This window comes from Globicephala melas, chromosome 5 (genome assembly GCF_963455315.2).
Source record: "Globicephala melas chromosome 5, mGloMel1.2, whole genome shotgun sequence".
Classification (NCBI taxonomy): domain Eukaryota; kingdom Metazoa; phylum Chordata; class Mammalia; order Artiodactyla; family Delphinidae; genus Globicephala; species Globicephala melas.
Window position 1 is genome coordinate 36,063,718 of NC_083318.1, and position 19,918 is coordinate 36,083,635.

The window sequence follows — 19,918 nt, forward strand, 5'->3', positions numbered from 1 at the left end:
AGGAACCCTGCAGGCCTGTGGGCTGGACTGAGCTGCCGAGTCCCAGGCAGGCCATGCACACGGCAGCCAGTTGGCTCCGGCCGGGAACACCCAAGGCCCAGGCAGCCGAGCAGAGCTCTGGGGGCACAGAGACCCTGGTGGCTGCGGTGGCAGCTCCTCCTGCTGGCAGCTGGGCAGGACGTGGGTTTTACGGGTGCCGATTCTCGTTTCAGAGAACACAGATGGAATTCCTGCTGGGGACATTGGGCTCAGAGCCCGGGAGGGCTGCCCGGCTGGCTGGGGTGGGGGGGACACTCACGGGCTTGCGGAGGGGATGTGCCAGAGCGGAGAAGCAGGGGAGTCCCAGAAGCACTTGGGCCCCGGGAAGCTCATGTGCACTGGCCCCTGCCCTTGGGAGGGAGCCCACACTAACCACAGACACCTGAGAGAGGACGGGGTGTGGGGAGCCCACCCGGACAGGCTGCCGTTCATTTATTCCCTGGAAGCGGTGATGACGGCTGAGACCCACAGAGCCTCCTCTGAGCCAGCACTTTCTGTGGTTCACTCACCTCATCCTCCCAACATCCCACTTTGTCAAGGAGGAGACTGAGGCCCAGGGTGGTCAGAGAGCCGGTCGAGGTCACAAGCAGGGGTGGCGGGCTGGGGGTTCAGAGCTGGGGTCCGTCTGAGCTCCTACCCTTTCAGGAAGAGGGTGCTCACCCCACAGCGGTGGCTCAGGGTCGTTCACCGCCTCCCATTGACTTCCTTTTCTTGCTCTGGTTGGGTGGGAGATAGAAATTGAGCCTCGGCCGGCTCAGCATCTGTGTCCTTTCTTCGGGGCTGCATCTAAGTATCTTAGTCTGTTGGGACTAATTTAACAAAAATACCACAGACTGGGCAGCTTAAACAGCAAACATTCATTTCTCATGGTTCTGGAGACTGAAAGCTGGGGATCAAGGTGCTGCACGGTGGTGGGGGCTCTCTTCCTGGGGAGCAGACGGCCACCTTCTCACTGTGTCCTCACATGGTGAACAGAGAGGCCGGCTCTCTCACACCTTTTCTTATAAGGGTACCGATTCCATCCTGAGGACTCTGTCTTTATGACCTGATAACCTCCCCAAGACCCCACCTCCAAATACCCACTGAGGGACCAGGACAGGTGCATGGGTGCATGGGGGCTACCCGGCCCTCAGAGCTGCCATCTCCCTGAGCTGGTGTATTGTCCATCCCTTAGAATCTCGGCTACCACTGTCCACAGGTTGGCCTTGCATCCGCCCTGGTGTCCTTCTTCTAGCTCTGCTGGTTCTCTTCAGCTCGGGCATTGGTCCTGAAGCAGGAGGATTCCATGAGGCTAGCTTGGCCAGCTCTCCTACTGTCTTCCATCTGGGAACATGGGATCTTGCCACCTCCCTGGCTTTAGCTGAGATGGGAGCACGGGGAGGACGGGTTCTTCCATTCTTGGACTCCTAAATGGAAACAGGGGGTTCTCAGTTCCACCCCATCCCCCAAACTGGCTTGACTGGGCAGGGCCCAGGGCACCTTCTCAGGGCCTCTTAAGTTCCTACCCCCCTCTCCAGTCCCAGGCCACCTATTTTTTCTGGATTTCACCAGGACCTAGGCTATTGACGTTCCCAAGCCAAGAGTGAGACACCTTCTTTGTTGCTTGTGCTCAGGTGTCATCCCCTTCTTGGAGGCAGATGCCTGGGTGCCAGGGGGAAGTGGTTCAGGGGTGCCCTCCTGCCCATGCTTGCAGGGTCCAGCCTGGGGTCAGCTCAACAAATGGAAGGTCCATCAGAGACCTGGATGGGTTCGCCCTGCCTGACTCCCTGCAGTTCCTGGGACGTGAGGATTATTGCCCTCTCTTCAGACACCAAGTTTCACCTGGCAGATAAAGACACCCCAGATCCGGAAGAACTGCCACTCTGTGACAGTCCTCTGTGCCAAGCCACTCGGTGCTCGTCCTTCACCTCCCCAAGCCGCCTGCTCTCTTAGGCCTTGGAAGCAAGGGGCGGGGGTTGCTGACTTCTTGTAAGGCTCTGTGAGGGTTGAACAAGATCCTACCTGAAATTCCCCTCACAGTGCTGTCACATAAAGACACTCACAGAGGATGTAGGGTCCCTTCAAGCAGAACCAAAGTATTGCTCCACTGGGGGAGGTCAGGGGATTGGTGTACTAACACCTGAGGGTCATGGAGACCCCAGCCTCGGAGAGATGCAAGCCACCTGGCAAGGAGGCTGCTAATTCCACTTCCTCCTGCCCTGCTTTTTCCTCTTTTTTCCATGTCCTGGAAACATCTTGCTCTCCTCTGGGCATTGGTCAACAAGATCTATATATGGGCCTTTGGAAATGGAATCTCATCTTGAAAGAAGCAGTGAGACTGAGAGTCCTAAACTCCCTTAATTCATTAAATCAACGACCCCGAGCCTGGGCCCCCAAGGATCCAGGCAATTATTTTCTCTTGATGTCCTACCTTTTATGAAGTTGAGAATATTCCCCCAAAAGTTTACCTGGGGAGAGAGGTGGGGGAGTGGAGTGTGTAGGGTGAGTCTTTATCTGTCTGCTACTGTATGTGGAACATTTAGCAGATGTTCATTCTTATTTCACTCCAACAAAACCCTGCAAGTACCATATTAGTGGCTCCACTCTGCAGATGGAGAGGACAAGGCTCAGAGAGTTCAGCTGACTCGGCCAAGACCATGGAGCCCGTAAGCAGCAGAGCCAGGATTCAACCTGAGGCCGCCTGGCTCTAAGCCTCTCCAGGCCTATGGGATAAATGAGGAGCAGAGAGCAGGGGTAAGATCTATAGATCTCTGATCAGGTACTGAATGCAGTGGCTCCAGAAGCAGTTCAGTGCCTGTGAGGCTACTCTGTGGACACAGAAGTCAATGAAACCTCAGTATCACTTTGAAGAAGTCTGTGTCTAGTAAGACTAGCTCCCAACCCAAGTGTGAACAAAAGCATTCACTTGCAACACAGCAATGAGCAGAGAGAAGGAGACTTATTTGGGAATATAATCCCTGGAGAAGGAAGCACACAAAATAGGCCTTGAAGGATTAAAAAAAGAAGAGTTTTAGTAGCTGGAAGGATGGAGGGAAGGCCCTCTAGGCTGGGAGACCTGCATGAGCAAAGGCACTGGGGTGTGAAGGGTCATGGTACTCAAAGACACACAGTTTTAGGGGATGTAAGTGAAGTGCTCTCAGAGCAGAGTTACCATTGCCGCTTCACCTCTTCCTGTGTGCATGTGGGGTCCAGGAGGACTAGTCCACCAGGGGGTGGTGCAGGGACTCAGGTCCAGCCCGACCTGGTCTCCTGGGTGACTCAGTCAGGAGTCCCCAGTGCAGCTCAGCAATCAGCTCTCACAAGGTGTCGAAGGGGCTTCCACACGGAGAGAGTATTTCTCCTGGAGACTCTGCCGTCCGGCTGCCCTCATTTTCTCCCTTTTAACAGCTTTTAAAATGCAGTCATCAGTTTCCCTCTGGAGATTCAATTTGAGTAAAGGAAGCGGAAGCTTTTCCTTGCACCTGTATCCCTGGGAGCAAATCCTGGACCCCTCTGAGGATTGTAGGCAGAAGGGAGGTCCTGCCTGTATTTTCGCACACACAGGGAGGAGTGGATCTGGTCATAGAATGCACTTTCTGCAGCGGTGAGGGGGCTGATTTTTCCAGTTGCAGTTGTCTGTAGAAGGCTTTTCCAGCTGTGTCATGAAGAATAACTGCTGAGATGTCTTTTCTTGCAGACGAGCCATCACCTGGACGTCGAGTCTGAGAAGACAACGGTTGTCAGAGGTCAGTGTGATTTTCAGTTAGGAATAGTCTGCAGGCTCAGACACAGTCCACACTGGCAGGACAATCTGACAGGTGGGCCAGGGTGGAGAAAAGCCCACGGTCAAGTGCAGACGACTAAAGGAAACCCGACCCCACTATCTTGCACTCTCTTCCCTACTGACTCTGCCTTTTCATTTCACTACTTAAGGAGAATGCATTAGAAAAATACTGCCACTTGGGCAAATTCTGCAGCCCTGTAGTTTCAGTCCCGGAAATTTATCCTAAGTAAATAATTCTATATGTGGAAAAGCTCAATGGACAGGTATATTCATGCCAGGGTATTTAGAACAGTGAAAAACTGTGGGGAAAAGCTCCAGTATTGTTAATGAACCCATATTCACTGAGGATGAAGTGCTAGTCACTAAAATGATGCTGATAAGGACCATGGGATAGCGTGGGAATTAGGATATCCTACTAAGTTCAAAAAGGATACAAAATGGAATGTATCGGATGACTACAATGATACAACTGTACGTGAACATCTGTGAATGATTGGCAACTTAGGCTAGAAGATAAACTAAAATACCAACAGTGGTTACTTAGATGGTAACATGGGTGGGGTTTTGTTGTTCTATTATTCTTATTGTTAACAAGAAAATTAAGATGCTATCTGGCCAGAGAGAATTTCCCTGGGCCTTGTTTTACAAGTGCAGTGTACTCTCAGCACTGGGGGAGGGGGGTTCCTAAGGGTTTGTTTAGGGTTACTTTGTTTTCAGGTGCTCAATATAAAAGTGAAGAAAGTATGGATAGAGTTACCTTTAGGCAACTGAGCTGCTCTTGATAACTGTTCACTTAGCAATTCTTATTACTAGATGCTGTTCTTAAAGCTGTGTGATCTTGGATGAGTTAATTAACCTCTCTGAGCCCCAGACTTCTATCTTTAAAAGGAGGATAACATGATCTTTTTTAGAAGTGTTAGTGCCTGACACACTGCAGGGCACCAACAAACAAGAAGAGGTACCTGGCTTCAGTTTTTAGCTGGTCAGGATGGGCCTGCCCTTCTGTACCTTTGTCTTCTATCCCTAAAGTCTGAGTTGGCATCTGTTTTGGAGATGGAGGCGCATATAGCTGGAGGCGCATAAATTCTAGCTGGTCCTGCTTCTGCCACTAGTTTATGCAAGTGTCGTCCCTTCTCTGGGCTCGGTTCCTCACCTTTAAAAGACGGAAATATACTAGATTAAGTTAGTTACTTATTCATTCAGCATATCTAGAAGGCTGCCATGTGCCAGATCCCTGATAGGTGTTGTAGGGCTTACAAAAATGAGTCAGCTTCAAAGGTGGTGATCCTTGTGCTGAAGGAGCTTACAGCCTGGTAGTGGACAGTGAAGCAGGCAGGCAATTTTCTAGGATATCCCAAGACCGTGGCAGTACCATCAGAGGGCTGTGAATGTGGCACTCAGAGTTCAAATGCACCCAAGAGGGCCTCTGTTGTGAGGTGAAGGAATCTGGGAATGAAAGACAATGAAAAGGCTCAGAGACTTGTTGATTTTTTTTTTAAGGTTATTTTATGACATATAGGGTGTTTCTTAATTTATTCATTTGTTTATTCATTTTTGGCTGCGTTGGGTCTTCGTTGCTGTGCGTGGGCTTTCTCTAGTTGCGGTGCGCAGGGGCTACTCTTTGTTGCGGTGCTCAGTCTTCTCATTGTCGTGGCTTCTCTTTGTGGCAGATCATGGGCTCTAGGCACGCAGGCTTCAGTAGTTGTGGCACGCGGGCTCAGTAGTTGTGGCTTGCAGGCTCTAGAGCACAGGCTCAGTAGTTGTGGTGCATGGGCTTAGTTGCTCCGGGGCATGTGGGATCTTCCCGGACCAGGGCTTAAACCCGTGTCCCCTGCACTGGCAGGCGGATTCTTAATCACTGCGCCACCAGGGAAGTCTGACTTGTTGATTTTTAGAATAGACTTCTGAACTGAGTCTTGACTGAGAACATTCTCTTCTAGCTCAGAAATACCTCCTGAATCCTGAAATGGACAGTGTCCTCCAAAGACCTTTGCATTCAGAGTCCTGGCCTATTCCAGAGGCTGAGTGGCCAGCACAGACAGCTCAACTGGGTTCTTTGAAGGTGAGAGGATGTCAGTCACTTAATTTCTCAAATAAATGTTTTTATTGAAAGTATAACTCACATGCAGAAAAGGGAACAACTTGGGAATGTACAGCTCAGTGAATTGTCATGGAGTGGTATGTGCCCATAAAGCCATCACCAGGTCCAGAACTAGAAAGTGACCACAAAGCACCCCTCTTTTTTCCCCTTCTAGTCCCTTTTTATTATCTGTTTTTAAATTTTGTGTATTGGGTCATATCATGTGTTCTGTGTCTTGTTATTTTTCACTGAGTGCTAGACATCATGTGTGAAAATGTGAAGATGTAATTTAATAGTGTCTTCGTCCAGACAGGACTTCCTTTGTTCTGCACATCAGAACTGATTCAGAGAGAATTTTAGTACTTATGAGATCTGTTTTATTTCTTGCTCACTCTTACTCTTAGGGCATAGCCTTTCATGGTTCCAAGCAAAAACCTGTAATGTTTATCAGTGTCCTTCCCCAGCCACTTCCCACTCCATGAGGCTGTCAAAATCTCTGCTTAGCTTTCTATCTCTCAGCCATCACAATCACACACAGGCTTCACCTTCACTTGGAGGGAAATACAGCCTTCAGTCTGGGCCAACTACTCTTGGCTTCTGTCCTATCTTGAATTTTAGTCCCACAAATCCTCACAGCCTTTGTAGCTCTCAGATGGTTTCAAATACATCTTTTGCTATATTTTGTCCAGCTTTCCTAGATGCTCTTGCTGGAGGTTTGGTCCAAAATGTCCTCATCAGTCAGAACCAGAGAAGCACTCTGTTTTCCCAGAGAAAACCTACTTTACTTATGATATTTGGAGTCTGACAGGCCTGAGTTCAAATCTCAGCTGTAATTCAGTGTGATGTTGGGTGGATTACTTACTTTTTCTGTGCTTAAATCTCCTCATCTGTAAAATGGGGATAATGCTGCCTACTGCTGATGTGAGGATAAAATCAGATAAGCAGAGTTGAATATGTCTCTGGAAAATAAGAGATGCTCAAAAAAGAAAAAAAAAGCAGCCATTACTTAGGAAGAAACTGATCTTATTCTTGGCATTTTATTTCAACTTATTATTATTGTTTTTCTTCTTCCTTTTATTCCTGTGGCTTCTCTCTTGCCTTCATGCTCATATTAATTTTTTTAATCTAACAAATGGAGCTAATATTTACTTCTCGGGGTCTTTGGGACAATTCAATGAAATCATGCACATAACATAATTATTGTACTGCCTGCCCCAGGCGGTGTTCAATAAAAGACAGCTGGTGTTATTGATTGACCTTAAACTTTTTTTTTCTAACTGGTGACTTTCATTTCAAATTACTTATCTGAAGGCTTATTATCTAGTAATGAGAACTTCTTTCCAGCTTTGATCTTTTTCTAGGAAAATTACATCTGACTTTTGATCTTTGACCTACCTTATTACAAGCAGGTAGAAGGCATTTTAGGCAAAGGGAATGATACCTGCAAAGACAGAGGGGTGAATGCTCCTGAAGCACTGGGGGATTGGTAAGCAATTAAATGAGGCTGCAGCATAAAGGAGAGAGGAGTCTAGGAGATCATAATGACGATGTTGATAAGAACAACAATGAGAAAGAAAACCCCTGCTTCCACTTCTTGAATGGTTACTATGTGCAATGCATCAGCTTTTCCAGTACTCACTATAGGCCCACAAAATAGATCTAGACATTCACTCCACTTCACCTGTGAGAAAAGATGAGGCACAGAGAGGGTAAGTAGCCAGCCCCAGGTCACACAGCTAAAGAGTTGGGGTTCCAACACAGGCAGTCTGGCTCTAGAGCTGATGCTCTGGTCATTATGTGTCCAGATTGTGCTGGGCCTTCACTGGGGGGATGAGAGTTGTCTCTCCTGCCCCCCCTTGAGGTTACAATCTGGAGTTCCATGTGAGAAAAAAACCCTCCAATGTCTGCACTCAGTGATACTGGCCAGAAACTGATAGCAAAGCTTTGGAGGAAATAGTTGGAGCATAAATTGAATGAATAGATGAACCCAAAAGCATCTTAATACTCTTATGGTTCCAAGTTTCTCAAGTGTTCCTCAACCTTCTTCAGAGTTCTCACCACACTGTAGAATGCTGCTGGATAAAATCTCCTCCTTTATTGGACATAATTTCAAGGCCACAGGATAATTTTGTTTCTTTATAGCCAGAGGACAGAATAGTCCATGTAAATGTCTTTGTTCGAGTGCTTTACACAGTACCCGGTCCACAGGAGGCCTTGTTGTGTAGATTTGGATGAAGAGTGAGGCGGTGGGAGGAGGCTGTTGGGCTCTTTCTCTAGAAGCTCATGCAGGCACCTTGTCCCTATCCCCAGCATTGCATTTTGCCCACAGCCTTGGTTCTGTTCAGCTGTAACAGGCATTGGGGAGCAGAGCTCTCTGCCCTAGGAAAAACAGATTGCAAGCCGTCTCTCTGGGCCGGCTTTTGGTACGCGCTTCCCGTGGTGAAAACGAACTCTAAACGACACCAGGGCATTAAGTGACCTAGAAGGAAAATGAGGTCATTTCTGAAGGGAAGTAACCAGATTTGTCATATGTCACAATTATTTTATGGTTGAGCTTAGAGGGAAAAAAAAACAAAAACAGGGGAGTAGGAGGTTGGATATTGCTTTCCTTTTAATGGAAAGGTCATCGTCTCTTGTCACCGTGAACAACAAAATTTACAGAGGACATGACTCTATGGAGAGACCGTCAGTGATCGTCTCTTGTCAGGCCTTTAGAGGACCTGGGCTTCGAGCCTTCCCCACCCCAATCCCCACTGCCTCGTCTATAACTCAGTGCTGATGGCGTGTGCCTCACTGACATGTAATAGCAGCTTGGCACAGAAAGTGCTCAATAAATGTTTGTTATTGTTGCCATCTCTTCCTTGGATAAACTGTGGGGCCAAAGGGGCTTTTATGGACGTGTAAAAGTAGAGACCATTTCGTTGTGCTCTTGCCTCCAGCTTCCCTGGCCCTCGGGGCCGACGCCCGACCCTGGAATGTGCCAGGCTTCCATCGCTGTGGAACCAGGGCTCCCTGTACAACGTCTGCAAGAAAAAGGTGGAATGTCCTGGCCTGGCCTCCAAGCTGAGCACCTCCTGCCATCCCCCGAGCTCCTGAGCCCCGCAAGGATCCTGGCTTTGCATCAAGAACTTCGACAAAGCATCTGCAGCACTTCCCAGGTCAATAAATCACCGTTGGAGTTATAAATGGAATAGGACCACTTACTCTCTGGGGCCATTTCCTAGACTCCGTAAATATCTGAAGCAGAACTTTCAGAGAACGTCTTAAGAAATTGGTAGCAATCAAAACCCTCATTCAGTGGCAAGTGGCTTTGCCTGTGGCTTGGGGATCTGTGTTGACTGTCAGAGTTCAAGAGAAATACTGGACTTGCAAATTCTTAGGATCCAGCTTTGCAAATATCTAGGCAGCAAAGGGAATATTTTCTGTTCCAAAACCTACCGAGTGACCGGCCCAGTGGCTCTCCACTGGGTATGATCCCCCCATCCCGCAGGGCAAAATTTGACAACGTCTGGAGAAATTATTTGTTGTCACAGCTGGGAAGCTGCCACTGGCATCTAGTGGGTAGAGGCCAGGGATGCTGCTAAACACCTACAGTGCACAGGACAACCTTCTAGAACAAAGAATTGTCCAGCCCAAATGTCAGCAGTGCTGGGGTTGGGAGACTCTGCCCTGATCTAATAGCTCCTAACATTGTCAGCTGCAGAGAACTGTTTTGTTATTTTCCTGCCTGGGGCCCTTCCCCATGTTTTAAAAGATTTTTGTCTACCAAAGGAAACAATTTAAGTAATTATCTCTTTCACATTTTAAAACCTTAAAACCAGTCAGAACTTTCTGAGAAGTCCATTCATTCAACAGACATTTGTGGACATCTACTATACACCAGGCAATATGATATGAGGGAGAAAGAGGTGAGTCCGCATTGGCCCCAGGGGCTCACAGGGCAGCAGAGGCACACATGTAAACAACTGACCGTGCCGTCATGGTTAAGTGTGCTGTGAGATGTGAGACAAAGGGCTTTGAAGCCAGTTCTGCCTGGCTTTGGGGAGTGGGAGGTCATTCCAGAAGGAATGGCTGAGCAGAGCCCATAGACCCAACGAGGTAAGGTGTTCAGTACATGGGTGAGGTGGGGAAGGAGGGAACAGCGAGGGCAAAGGCTCTGAGGATGAAACTGAACTTTGGTGTGCCACCAGAGGGGGGATGTGCAGAGTAGCCCTTTGCCAAGCCAGGTGCAAAGAGTCACTGCCTCATCCCTACCCAGCACCACTTACTTCCTCCGGGAACAGGACCCTGCCCTGACCCAGGTGTGGGACCCAGAGGTAGAAGAAGAGTCAAGGGGGCTTGGGCCACAGGTGCCCAGATCCTGTGCCCGGGCTCACCGATCAGAGACATCATCTCTCTCCTTAGGAGGGGCTGGTGAGGGGCTTGTCACATAAGGACAAGGAAGGACCAGGACAAGAAACCGAGGGCTCCCGGGGCAGTAGGCAAAGCATATTGATTTTATTTTAATGTATTTTAGCTTTGTATGTGGAAATGAAAAGCGCAAAGAGTTCCCACACACCCTCACCCAGCTTCCCCTGACGTTAACACCTTATGTACTTAACCATAGCCCAAGGACAGAAATGAATGCATTTATTTTGAGGAAAACTGGGGGGGGGGGCATCAAGGCATAAGAAAAGCACATCCATGAGCGAGCATCAGCTCATCAAGCCGCCAACATCTTCATTAGCCCACGGGACTATCATGGGTCATCACGTCCATCCACAGTTCCCTGGATTAGGTTACCAATGGGTCCACCCATTCATTTGTTCATTAAGCATTTAATTTAACTGCCATGTGAGCTCCGGAACCTCGGGTAGGTGCTGGGAAATAAGAATCCAGAAGATGCCCATCTCCATCCTCCAGAACCTGTGAGCCCTGTGGCCCCATCACACACCAAGGAGTCCCCAGGTTGGAAACCACTGCAGTCATCACTTTCACGGTTTGAATCAGCACCGCCACCCCATAACTGCCATTGTGCGGCGTCTTGCAGAGCTGATCTGGTTTGCGCTCACCTCTTCTGCCCTCTCCTCCCTTTTTCCTGGGACAATGCCATCAGCTTTGAGCACCGGGAGTACGCTGAAGACAGGCTATGAACCGGCTGATGTCGGGGTGAGCGGCCAGCTAAGCCACAGGGCTGAGCCTGCCGGAGGCAGTCAAGGCCATTTCTGGTCCCCAGATTCTCCCACCAGGTTCAGACATCCGTGTTCTGTCCCTTGAATTCTCCCTCCCGCCTCTGCTCACATGCTGGGCTTCAGCAGAAAGGCCACCGGGGAGAATCCATTAAAGAAGCCGCGGCAATCTTTGCAGCGTGGCCCGATGATTCCGTGATAAATCACGTTCTGAAGCCAGGAGCCACTTCTTATTAACCTGAGCCGTGAATCCGCCTGGGGCTGCACTTTGGATTCCTCAAGCTGGGTCACTGCTTTGTGCTGTGATTCCTCCTGGTGACACGTTTGCGATGGTGGATGGTAGACTGCGGCATTTTCCTTGCCTCGACCGAAGACTCCCATCCTTGGAAGGGGCCCCGTGTTCCCCTGCTGCCCCCTTGGTGGGCCTGATGGGGCCAGGGCCCAGCCTGGTCAGATGCTCCCAGGCGAGGGACAGGACCTGCTCGGGCGACCGAGTGGGGACAGGCAGGAACCCAGCCCGCAGGAGCTGGCTCGGGCCGCCCCTCCCACCACGAGTGACCCAAGGCCTCTGGAGATCAGCCAGATGGACCAGCCCAGCTGCCTCTGCAGAAGACAATTTGTCACACGGGGCTGTCAGCAAGCAGCAGTGGACGCCTTCTTGGGGGCGCCTGGCCGAGCTACGCAGAGAAGGAGCCCTGAACACAGTGAGGTAAATGCACACCCCGCCCCCGCTGCTGCGAACCACCTGGGCTTTTAGGCAAATCGGATGAGAGGGTTGGCTCAACCCCTGGCCAAGCGGTTCAGGTGCTCAGTGCAGCCTCTCCCTGCGCCTGATTCACTGCCATTCACTGCCATGCCCTTCTGGGAGGCATTTTGCTCCTACAGCAAAGCGGTCTGTTCAGCAAAAATTTCCCTGAGAACCTGCCGGGGCAGATGAGGCACTGGGGGGCTGGGTCTCAGGGGTCTCACTCCAGGTCCCCAACCTCCAGGCTCCTGCGGGGACGGATGTGCAGATAGCTGGAGACCGAGTGGCATAAGCAGGGTGCAGCAGGGAGAATGCAGGGTCCAGGGGTACAAAGCAGTGGCTGCCCAGCGAGGGAGGCGTCAGTGGTGACTGAGGTGGGCCCCGCAGATGAGCAGGGCTCAGCCAGGGAGAGAGTCCTTGCAGGTGGGGGCAAACACACAGGCACAGGCTTGGGGTGGTGTTGGGGGTAGGAAACCAGAGGTGGATGGATACACATGTGCTTCTATAATCCCCCGGTGGAAGGTGCTGCCTTTTTGTGCAATCCCACCGTGACTTTCCTGTTTGATTTTACATGTGTCTTTAGTGTAGGGAAGACATTTTCATGTTTCAAGATTCAGAAGGCACAGAAATCTATATGGTGCAAGCCTCCTTCCCAGCCCTGTTCCCGGTTCCCCTCCCCAGAGGCAAACATGACCCCAGTTCCTTATGACTCCTTCCAGAGATACCCTGTGTATTCTAAGCAGTCACACACCCGCACACACACACACCTGTTTTACCTCGATGCCTGTGCTCTGGTTTTTTCAGTTCATTTATCTCGGTGATCATTCCCCATCAGAACATAAATTTTGTTCATTCCGTTTTTAAACACTTGCACTGTTTTCCATTGTGTGGGTTTTACTAGCTCCCTTTCAACAGACGTTCGCATTGTTTCTGATCTTTTGCTGTTAAAACCGGTGCTGTCTTGAAGATGCTTGTACATACATCCCTTCACTCACGTGTGAATTCATCTGAGGGCAGATTCCTAGAAGAGGAATTTCTGGGTCAGAGCACAGAAGCCTTTGTCACTTTGAGAGCCCTGTCCACACCCACTCCCCGCCCCACTTTGAGACTGTACAGTTTTCGCTCCCCCTCACGATGCTTGGGGGTCCCCGCCATCATGCACCCTAGGATGTGCTGATTCAATTCAACATTTATTTTTTGAGCCTCACCCATGGACCAGCGTGGTTTGAAGCGGTGAACTAGACATATGGGGCCCTGCCCTCAGGAGGAGGGGATACATCAGACTGGGGAGACGGCTCAGTGAACAGGACCCCAGCGAGGGACCATCCGTGTTTCCATCCTGCAGGCACTGACCGCCTGGACAGGAGGGTGATGCGTGGGCATGAGTGACCTCAGTGCAGGGAAGCTGGGATCTGGCCACCAGGAACGGACAGCTGATAAGGCTCTGAGGAATTTGGAGGCCAAGGGGGAGGAGAGAAGGTCGCGTCTGGGCTGAGCCATGATGGGCGATATTGTCCTGAGAGCAGAAGTGGTGGCCTGGGTGGAGGCCAGTCAGGAAGGGACCTAGGGCTTCTGAGCTACGCTTATGCCAGACACTGGGCTCAGTGGTGGACACTCCAGCCCGGGTTTCCCCCAGATGTAGAAGCCTGGCTAGGGCAGAGGAAGCCAGAGGAGGGCTGGCAGGGGCCAGGGCAGAGGAGGCACGGGCGGACGGTCCCACGTGGCAGTTGGTACCCGGGCCGGCTCTCCCGAGCAGGTGGATGGGGTGTGGACCCTGAACACAGAGTCCTGCCTTCACATCCCAGCCCCACCATGCTCCCCACCTGTGGGCCTTGAGCCAAGGCCCCTGCAGGCTTGGCTTCCTCCTGAGAAAATGGAAATAACAGCATCATAACCTCGTCTTACCTCGCTGGCATCTCACAGGAGATGCCCCATGACCAGCACCTCGCCCATGGCCCTCCCAGCCCAGGTGCGCATCCCTCCTTCTTTCCCTCTAATGCTGGGAGGCAGGTGGCCCAGGAGCTGAGCACACATGCCCTGCCTGTGTTTGGGCTCTGGCTCCTCTCCTCACCTCTCCTCTCTGTGCCTCAGTTTTTTAATCTGTACAATGGGGGTGCCTACAGCCTAGGGTGCTTTGTGAGGAGTGAGTGAGTAAAAGCACTAAAGAGAGGCCCTGGGATGTGATGAGAGCTGTGGGAATGCTGCCATTGTTTCCTCTTGACGCATGTGATGTTAAAAAGCAGAAGATGAAGAATCGGTGAAGTCCAGGGTGTAAGGAGAGGGCGCGGATCGCTGGTGGTACAGATGGAGACAGAGCTTAGGACCGAAAAGCCTCCCTGAGGAGAGGCAGGTGTAAAGAGATTGGGGGAAGTGATGGTGCTGTGTCGGGTCTGTGGGTGATGATGCAGCCAAGCTCATCCAGGGCTTTTCAACACTTAACAGTCACAGGAGCTCAATCCCTGTGCAGCTTTGCGCTGACCCTCCCCACCCGGCTCAAACCGCTGCAGTTCCCTCCAGGGTCTTTGGTCCTCTTCCTTGGTCTGCCTCTTCCTGGAAAGCCTTCCCACGGATTCAAGAGTGTCCAGGCCTTCAGGAGGTGGTCTGGGCTGGTGTCTCCCATTTCCTAAAAGCCCCTGTTTAACATCCATGAGGATGCTCGTTTCCACTGCTTGGGCCAGGCCTTCTCACTTCATTTGACCCTTGTTAAAATGAACAAACCTAACACAGGTGGTAGAGTATACGCTGTGCAGCTGCTCTAACATCCAGCTCTGCCACCATCAGCTGTGTGACCTTGAGCAAGCTGCTTACCCTCTCTGTGCCTCAGTTTCCTCCCCTGGAAAAATGATGCAAATAACAGACCCACCTCCCAAAGTGTATCTATCTCAGAAGGGTTAAGGAGAGGCTAAATGCCTGCCTCTTGGCCATTTGCAGTGTTGATGTTAGCTTCAAGTGCAACTTACCACCATGCCTTCAAGTAGAAAGCCCGCATCCCCTGCCATCCAGAAAAAGCGTTTTCAAAAACACAGAAGTTACTGTTAGGCATGGAAAATAATTTCCTGAGCTACTTCCTCCTCCCTTTGAGTTCAAGTCTACAGGATGCAGCCCAGCCCCAGGCACTGGCCTTCAGCCCCTCAGGGATCTGACGGACAAGCCCCTCCAGCTTCATCCCCCCCACCCCTACTCTAGCCACAGGGTGACCAAGCACGGCCACGGGGCCCGGCCTCTTCTGTCCCCTCTGCCTGGCCTGTCGACCTTGAGAGCAGTTACAGGATGCAACAAAGCAGGCTCTGGCCTCAAATTCTGCCCGCCATTTCCTTTCCGTATGACACTGGACCCCCTCTGGGCCTCGGTGTTCTCATCTGTAAAATGGGGACACGACCTCATATCTTAGGAAGACAATTCAGTGAGGCATGGAGCACGGAGCCTGGCTCACCGTGCAAGCTATTATTATTGTTGTTGTTGCTGTTACATTCGCCACCTGCTAAAGTCAGGGCTCAGCATGTCTTCCCATTTCTGGAGTTGTATAAAATATAGTGCCCCCACTGGCCAAATAACAGCCATCGTCGCCCCAGGCATTGGGCATGCATGGCTTTATCACAGTGTGTCTCTGAAATTCCTCGCTGACTAGCCTGTGAGGGATGGGGGTTTATCCCATTTTACAGCTGAGAAAACTGAGGCTCACAGATGCCCAGACTGATAGAGCCAGGATTTGAGCCCCAGTCTCTCTGGCTCTGACTCTGAAATCAATTTTTCCTCCATTGGAGCTCAGATCCCAGTACCTGACACACGGGTCCTCACACCTGTACCCGTGTAATCCACCCCCCAGGCATGCTATATATGTCCCTACCTACTTCCAAGAAGGAGTTAAAGAGACTTAAAATAAAAGACATGGATACAATAAAAAGAATCTGTATTACAGAGAGTGAAAACTTAGGGTCAGATAATAACTGATGGTAGGAGAGAATAATTATACCCGGCACTAAGGCTATGGGCAGCTATGACAGTTGAATGGAAAAATGAGGTCTGAGCTTCCTGGTAGTCAAGGCAAAAAGGAGAATAACATGGGTTTGACGGCATTGAATTGCCAATAAAAGGAAGCAGCTCTGGAGATCTTTTCCTCAGCTCTGAGCTCTGAGGGGAATCATCCTGCAGGTTTCTATACAGTGAATGGGGGATAAATGGTGACTTGTGTCCCTGGTAGCCCAGCTCCCCAACCTTGGAAGTGGGAAGGAACATCTGATAGAAGCTGCTTCCTGCCTCTGCCTGTGCCAGAGGTCCACACCTGCCTTCATGGGGTTCTCACAGCTCCTTGGGCTCAGCATCATCACTTGTCCTTTACAGACGAGAACGCATAGAGAGACCTCGACTCCCACGTAAGTTTTCTTCGTTTGTGGGGGACAGGAATCTCAGAACCAGCGCAGGCCTGCTGTGCTCCTAAGCTCTTTCCCCTCTGCTGCACTGCCCAGCTCAGGGAGGCCCTGCCGCTTGGATTATTGCCCAGAGCTAATCCCCCCCCAATTACTCCTCCCAAGCCCTTCCCCTTCCCCTTCCTGCTCTCCCCTCATACACCCCTCCCCCATCCCTCTGCATGCCTCCCCAACGCACATCAATTCTCCCCTTTGCTAAAATCTCAGCCAAATGCTCCCTACGGCCCCCAAGCCTTCCAGGGCTCAGCTCCAAGACTAGCAGCTCTGTCTGCTGGCAGCTGAGAGTAATTTAGCAACGGGAAGCAGGTGTGAGGCTGGAGGGGGGCGGGGCTGGGTCTCACTGCCTCCAGCTGCTGTCGCTTCCGCCATCCCCATCTCCATCCCTGGGACTGGGACACCCTGGTGATTGCCTCACACCAGACCAGACCCCAGAGTCAATATCCTCTACCACACACACAAGGGGAAGACTGCAGACAGAAGCTGATGGGTTAAGTCCTAGTGGCCTCAATGGACAACTCCCTATTGTTCCTGACGGTCTATTCATGAGACACAGGTCAACACCGAGGGCCTGTTGTGCCCCGGTGCTATCCTGGGTGCGATCAGCAGAGCAGGATCTGAGCACACCTGCTGAGGGTGTGCGTGGGGTAGTCGGGTCCGTGGTCAGGCAGCAGGAGGCGACCTCACTCTTCCAGGGCTGCCGGTCTGGTTGTTCACATTGTGTACTGAACAAAGTATATGGTCCAGAGGCAAAAGGGGGTTAAATCCCCCAGCTCTGTCCTTGCCGGGAGACCGTGCCTGGCTGGAGGAGGTGGTGCCTTTTACAAGTTCACCCAGAGACCTGTGGGCTGCAGCCACCTGGAGTGGGCATCTTTCTGTGATTCCGCACAAACGCTCCAGACTAGCTTCAGCACCTTATTTTTGCCGACTCAGACCCAGAAGTGCCAAGTCAGCAGGCTGAGGTCAGCAGGTCTTAGAGGAGTCAGGGAGCCCCCAAGGCCTTCCCAGCGCGGCCCTCCTGTCTGCCAAGGGCTGGACAACTAAGCAACTAAGCCCGTGCGCAATAACTACTGAGCCTGCGCTCTAGAGCCCGCAAGCCACAGCTACGGAACCTGCGTGCCACAACTACTGAAGCCCGCGTGCCTAGAGCCCGTGCTCCGCAACAAGGGAAGCCACCACAATGAGAAGCCCGCGCACCGCAACGAAGAGTAGCCCCCGCTCGCCGCAACTAGAGAAAGCCCGCGTGCAGCAGCAAAGACCCAATGCAGCCAAAATTAAAATAAATAAATAAGTTTTAAAAAATTTTAAAAAGAAAATTCATGTGCTCTCCGTGGAGTAAGGGCCCAAGGGCCTGGTGGCGCATAGCACGGTCACCCTTCACGGTCAGAGCACCCAGCTGAAGGGCCCGCTCAGTTTTCCGGCTCCTCTGACATCTCCTTCCTCCCCACTCTGCCTCCTGGAAACACCTGGCTTTCCTTCTGACTTCTCCAAACACATCTAAACCAAGACATCCAGAAAAGAGTGATCAAATCAAGTCCATCCTCAAAGGGGCCAGGCAGTACTTTTTCCTTCAGCCCCTGATTACGCAGGAAGTTTGGAATATTTTCCCCAAAGTTCCCTTAAGGAAGGGAAGTGGAGTGCGAACAGATGGCTTCCTGAAGTCCCAGGCCTGGGACCTGCTTCCCACTGGCAGCCAGGGGCTGGGAGGTGGTCTCCTGGCTGAGCAGCCCCGGGGGCAGTGACCCCAGCACCCAGCTGCTTTCTGTACAGATTTCAGTCCTCCTGTATTTAGTCCTGCTCTGCCTTTCCACACACAGAGGTGTCCCGGGCCCGTTGCCAGCCTTTTCAGTATTCTGAGGTGTGATTTTGCTGCTTCCTGCAGGAATTCAGTAGAGCAAAGAAAGCTGCAAAGTGAGCTTAACTTCTATGCTCTCTTTCTTCTCTTCTTCCTCCTCCTTCTCTTGCCCTGTGTGTGTGTGTGTGTGTGTGTTCGTCCGCAGGTCAGCAAATCCTCAGCTCTACCGTTAGAATATATCCAAGATCTGACCACTTCTTATGGCCCCCAACACTTTTTTTTTTCAGCCCCATCCCCAGTGCCTAGAACTGTGCCTGGTTTCCACTAGGGGCTCAATAAGTGTTTGTTGAATGAATGCATAGGTTAGTTGCTCAATTTTCTTTTAATGGTGCTCCAAGCTCCCATTTTACTATATCTGGTTGTCTCTAGTACAGATCCTGCTGGATGAGAAAATATTACTATCCTTTTCATTTTTGCTTGGGGGGACAGGAAGGAAGTGATTCAGCAGAATGGAGAGCTGAATTCTAACCCAGCTCCCCTCCCCACCCCATTCCTCCTGCACCGAGAGTTTTGCCATCAGCTGCTGAAGGAGTCAAGGGCCCAGGCATTGCTAGGGGTCTGGGATGCAAGGAAAGTGGGTCAGAGAGTGGAGACGTCACAGGCAGGGATTGAGAAGGAGGTGGAGGTTGGGAGGGTGGGAAAGAAGGGAGATTTCAGACTCACTCCTCATCCTTGGAATTTTTCCCTTGGAAGGACTGGTATTTATTATGCACTGTCTGTCTTACTCCATTTGATACAGATGCTTTATCTGTGCCATTATTATTAGGACCATGAATTTTTCTTTTACTTTTTATTGGAGTATGGTTGCTTTACAATGTTGTGTTAGCCTCCGCTGCAACAAAATGAATCGTCCATACACATACAGATATCCCCTCCCTTTTGGACTTCCCTCCCATTTAGGTCACCACTGTGCATTAGGTAGAGTTCCCTGTGCTATACAGTGTGCTCAGTTGTCTATTTTATACATAGTATCAATAGTGTATATGTGTCAATCCCAATCTCCCAATTCCTCCCACCCCACCCCTTCCCCCCTTGGTATCCGTACCTTTGTTCTCTACATCTGTGTCTCTATTTCTGCTTTGCAAATAAGATCATCTATACCATTTTTCTAGATTCCACATAAATGCGTTATTATACGATATTTGCTTTTCTCTTTCTGAGTTACTTCACTCTGTATGACACTCACTAGGTCCATCCAGGTCTCTACAGATGACCCAATTTCATTCTTTTTTATGGCTGAGTAATATTCCATTGTATATATGTACCACATCTTCTTTATCCATTCCTCTGTTGATGGACATTTAAGTGGCTTCCATGTCCTGGCTATTGTAAATATTAGGACCATAAATGTCACCTTATAGATAAGGTGACATCTTTTCTCAGCTTTATATTTGTATTTCTTGTATCATGAAGAGTTTCTCCAAGTGTTGGTTTGCAGGGTAGTGGACAGCAACTTGGAATGACACAGACTGGAATACCAGTACCGGATCTGTCACTAGCTAGCGATGGGACCTACAGAGACATATTCTCTTTGAGTCTCAGTTTCTCATTCCACAGTTTCCCTTGCTTCATAACCATAACCCTCCTCCCTCCATCAGAACCATCATTCCAATGCATTCAGTACAGGTGGCTTTACCGTCCCATTATTAGGAAAGTCATCTTGTTTAACTATTTCATACTATGTGATGAATGACTGATAGTTTCCAGGGACATTTGTATTTTGTGAAGAAGATACTCACTAGCACAGGGGAAATTTCAGTTGGCAGATCTGGGGGCAGAGAGATAGAATGAACTGATGCCTTAGAGTGCCCTTGCTTTATAGATGAGGGTATCAAGGCTCAGAG

The 19,918-nt window shown here is 50.4% G+C and overlaps 1 protein-coding gene across 7 annotated transcripts in view; it reads left to right on the forward strand.

Annotated features, from left to right (window-relative positions):
- Window positions 1-19,918, forward strand: part of C5H4orf50 (chromosome 5 C4orf50 homolog) — a 116,260-nt gene that overhangs the window by 40,824 nt on the left and 55,518 nt on the right. For 4 of the 7 annotated variants that reach the window (XM_060299145.1, XM_060299144.1, XM_060299146.1 and 1 more), the window contains exons 10-12: window positions 3,716-3,764; window positions 5,743-5,864; window positions 8,822-11,759. In XM_060299145.1, coding sequence (XP_060155128.1) covers window positions 3,716-3,764; window positions 5,743-5,864; window positions 8,822-9,067 — 417 coding nt within the window. In that variant the 3' untranslated portion in view covers window positions 9,068-11,759. Of the gene's footprint in view, window positions 1-3,715; window positions 3,765-5,742; window positions 5,865-8,821; window positions 11,760-19,918 lie in introns of those variants that run through there. The other 3 variants (XM_060299147.1, XM_060299149.1, XM_060299148.1) reach the window with 2 other exon arrangements.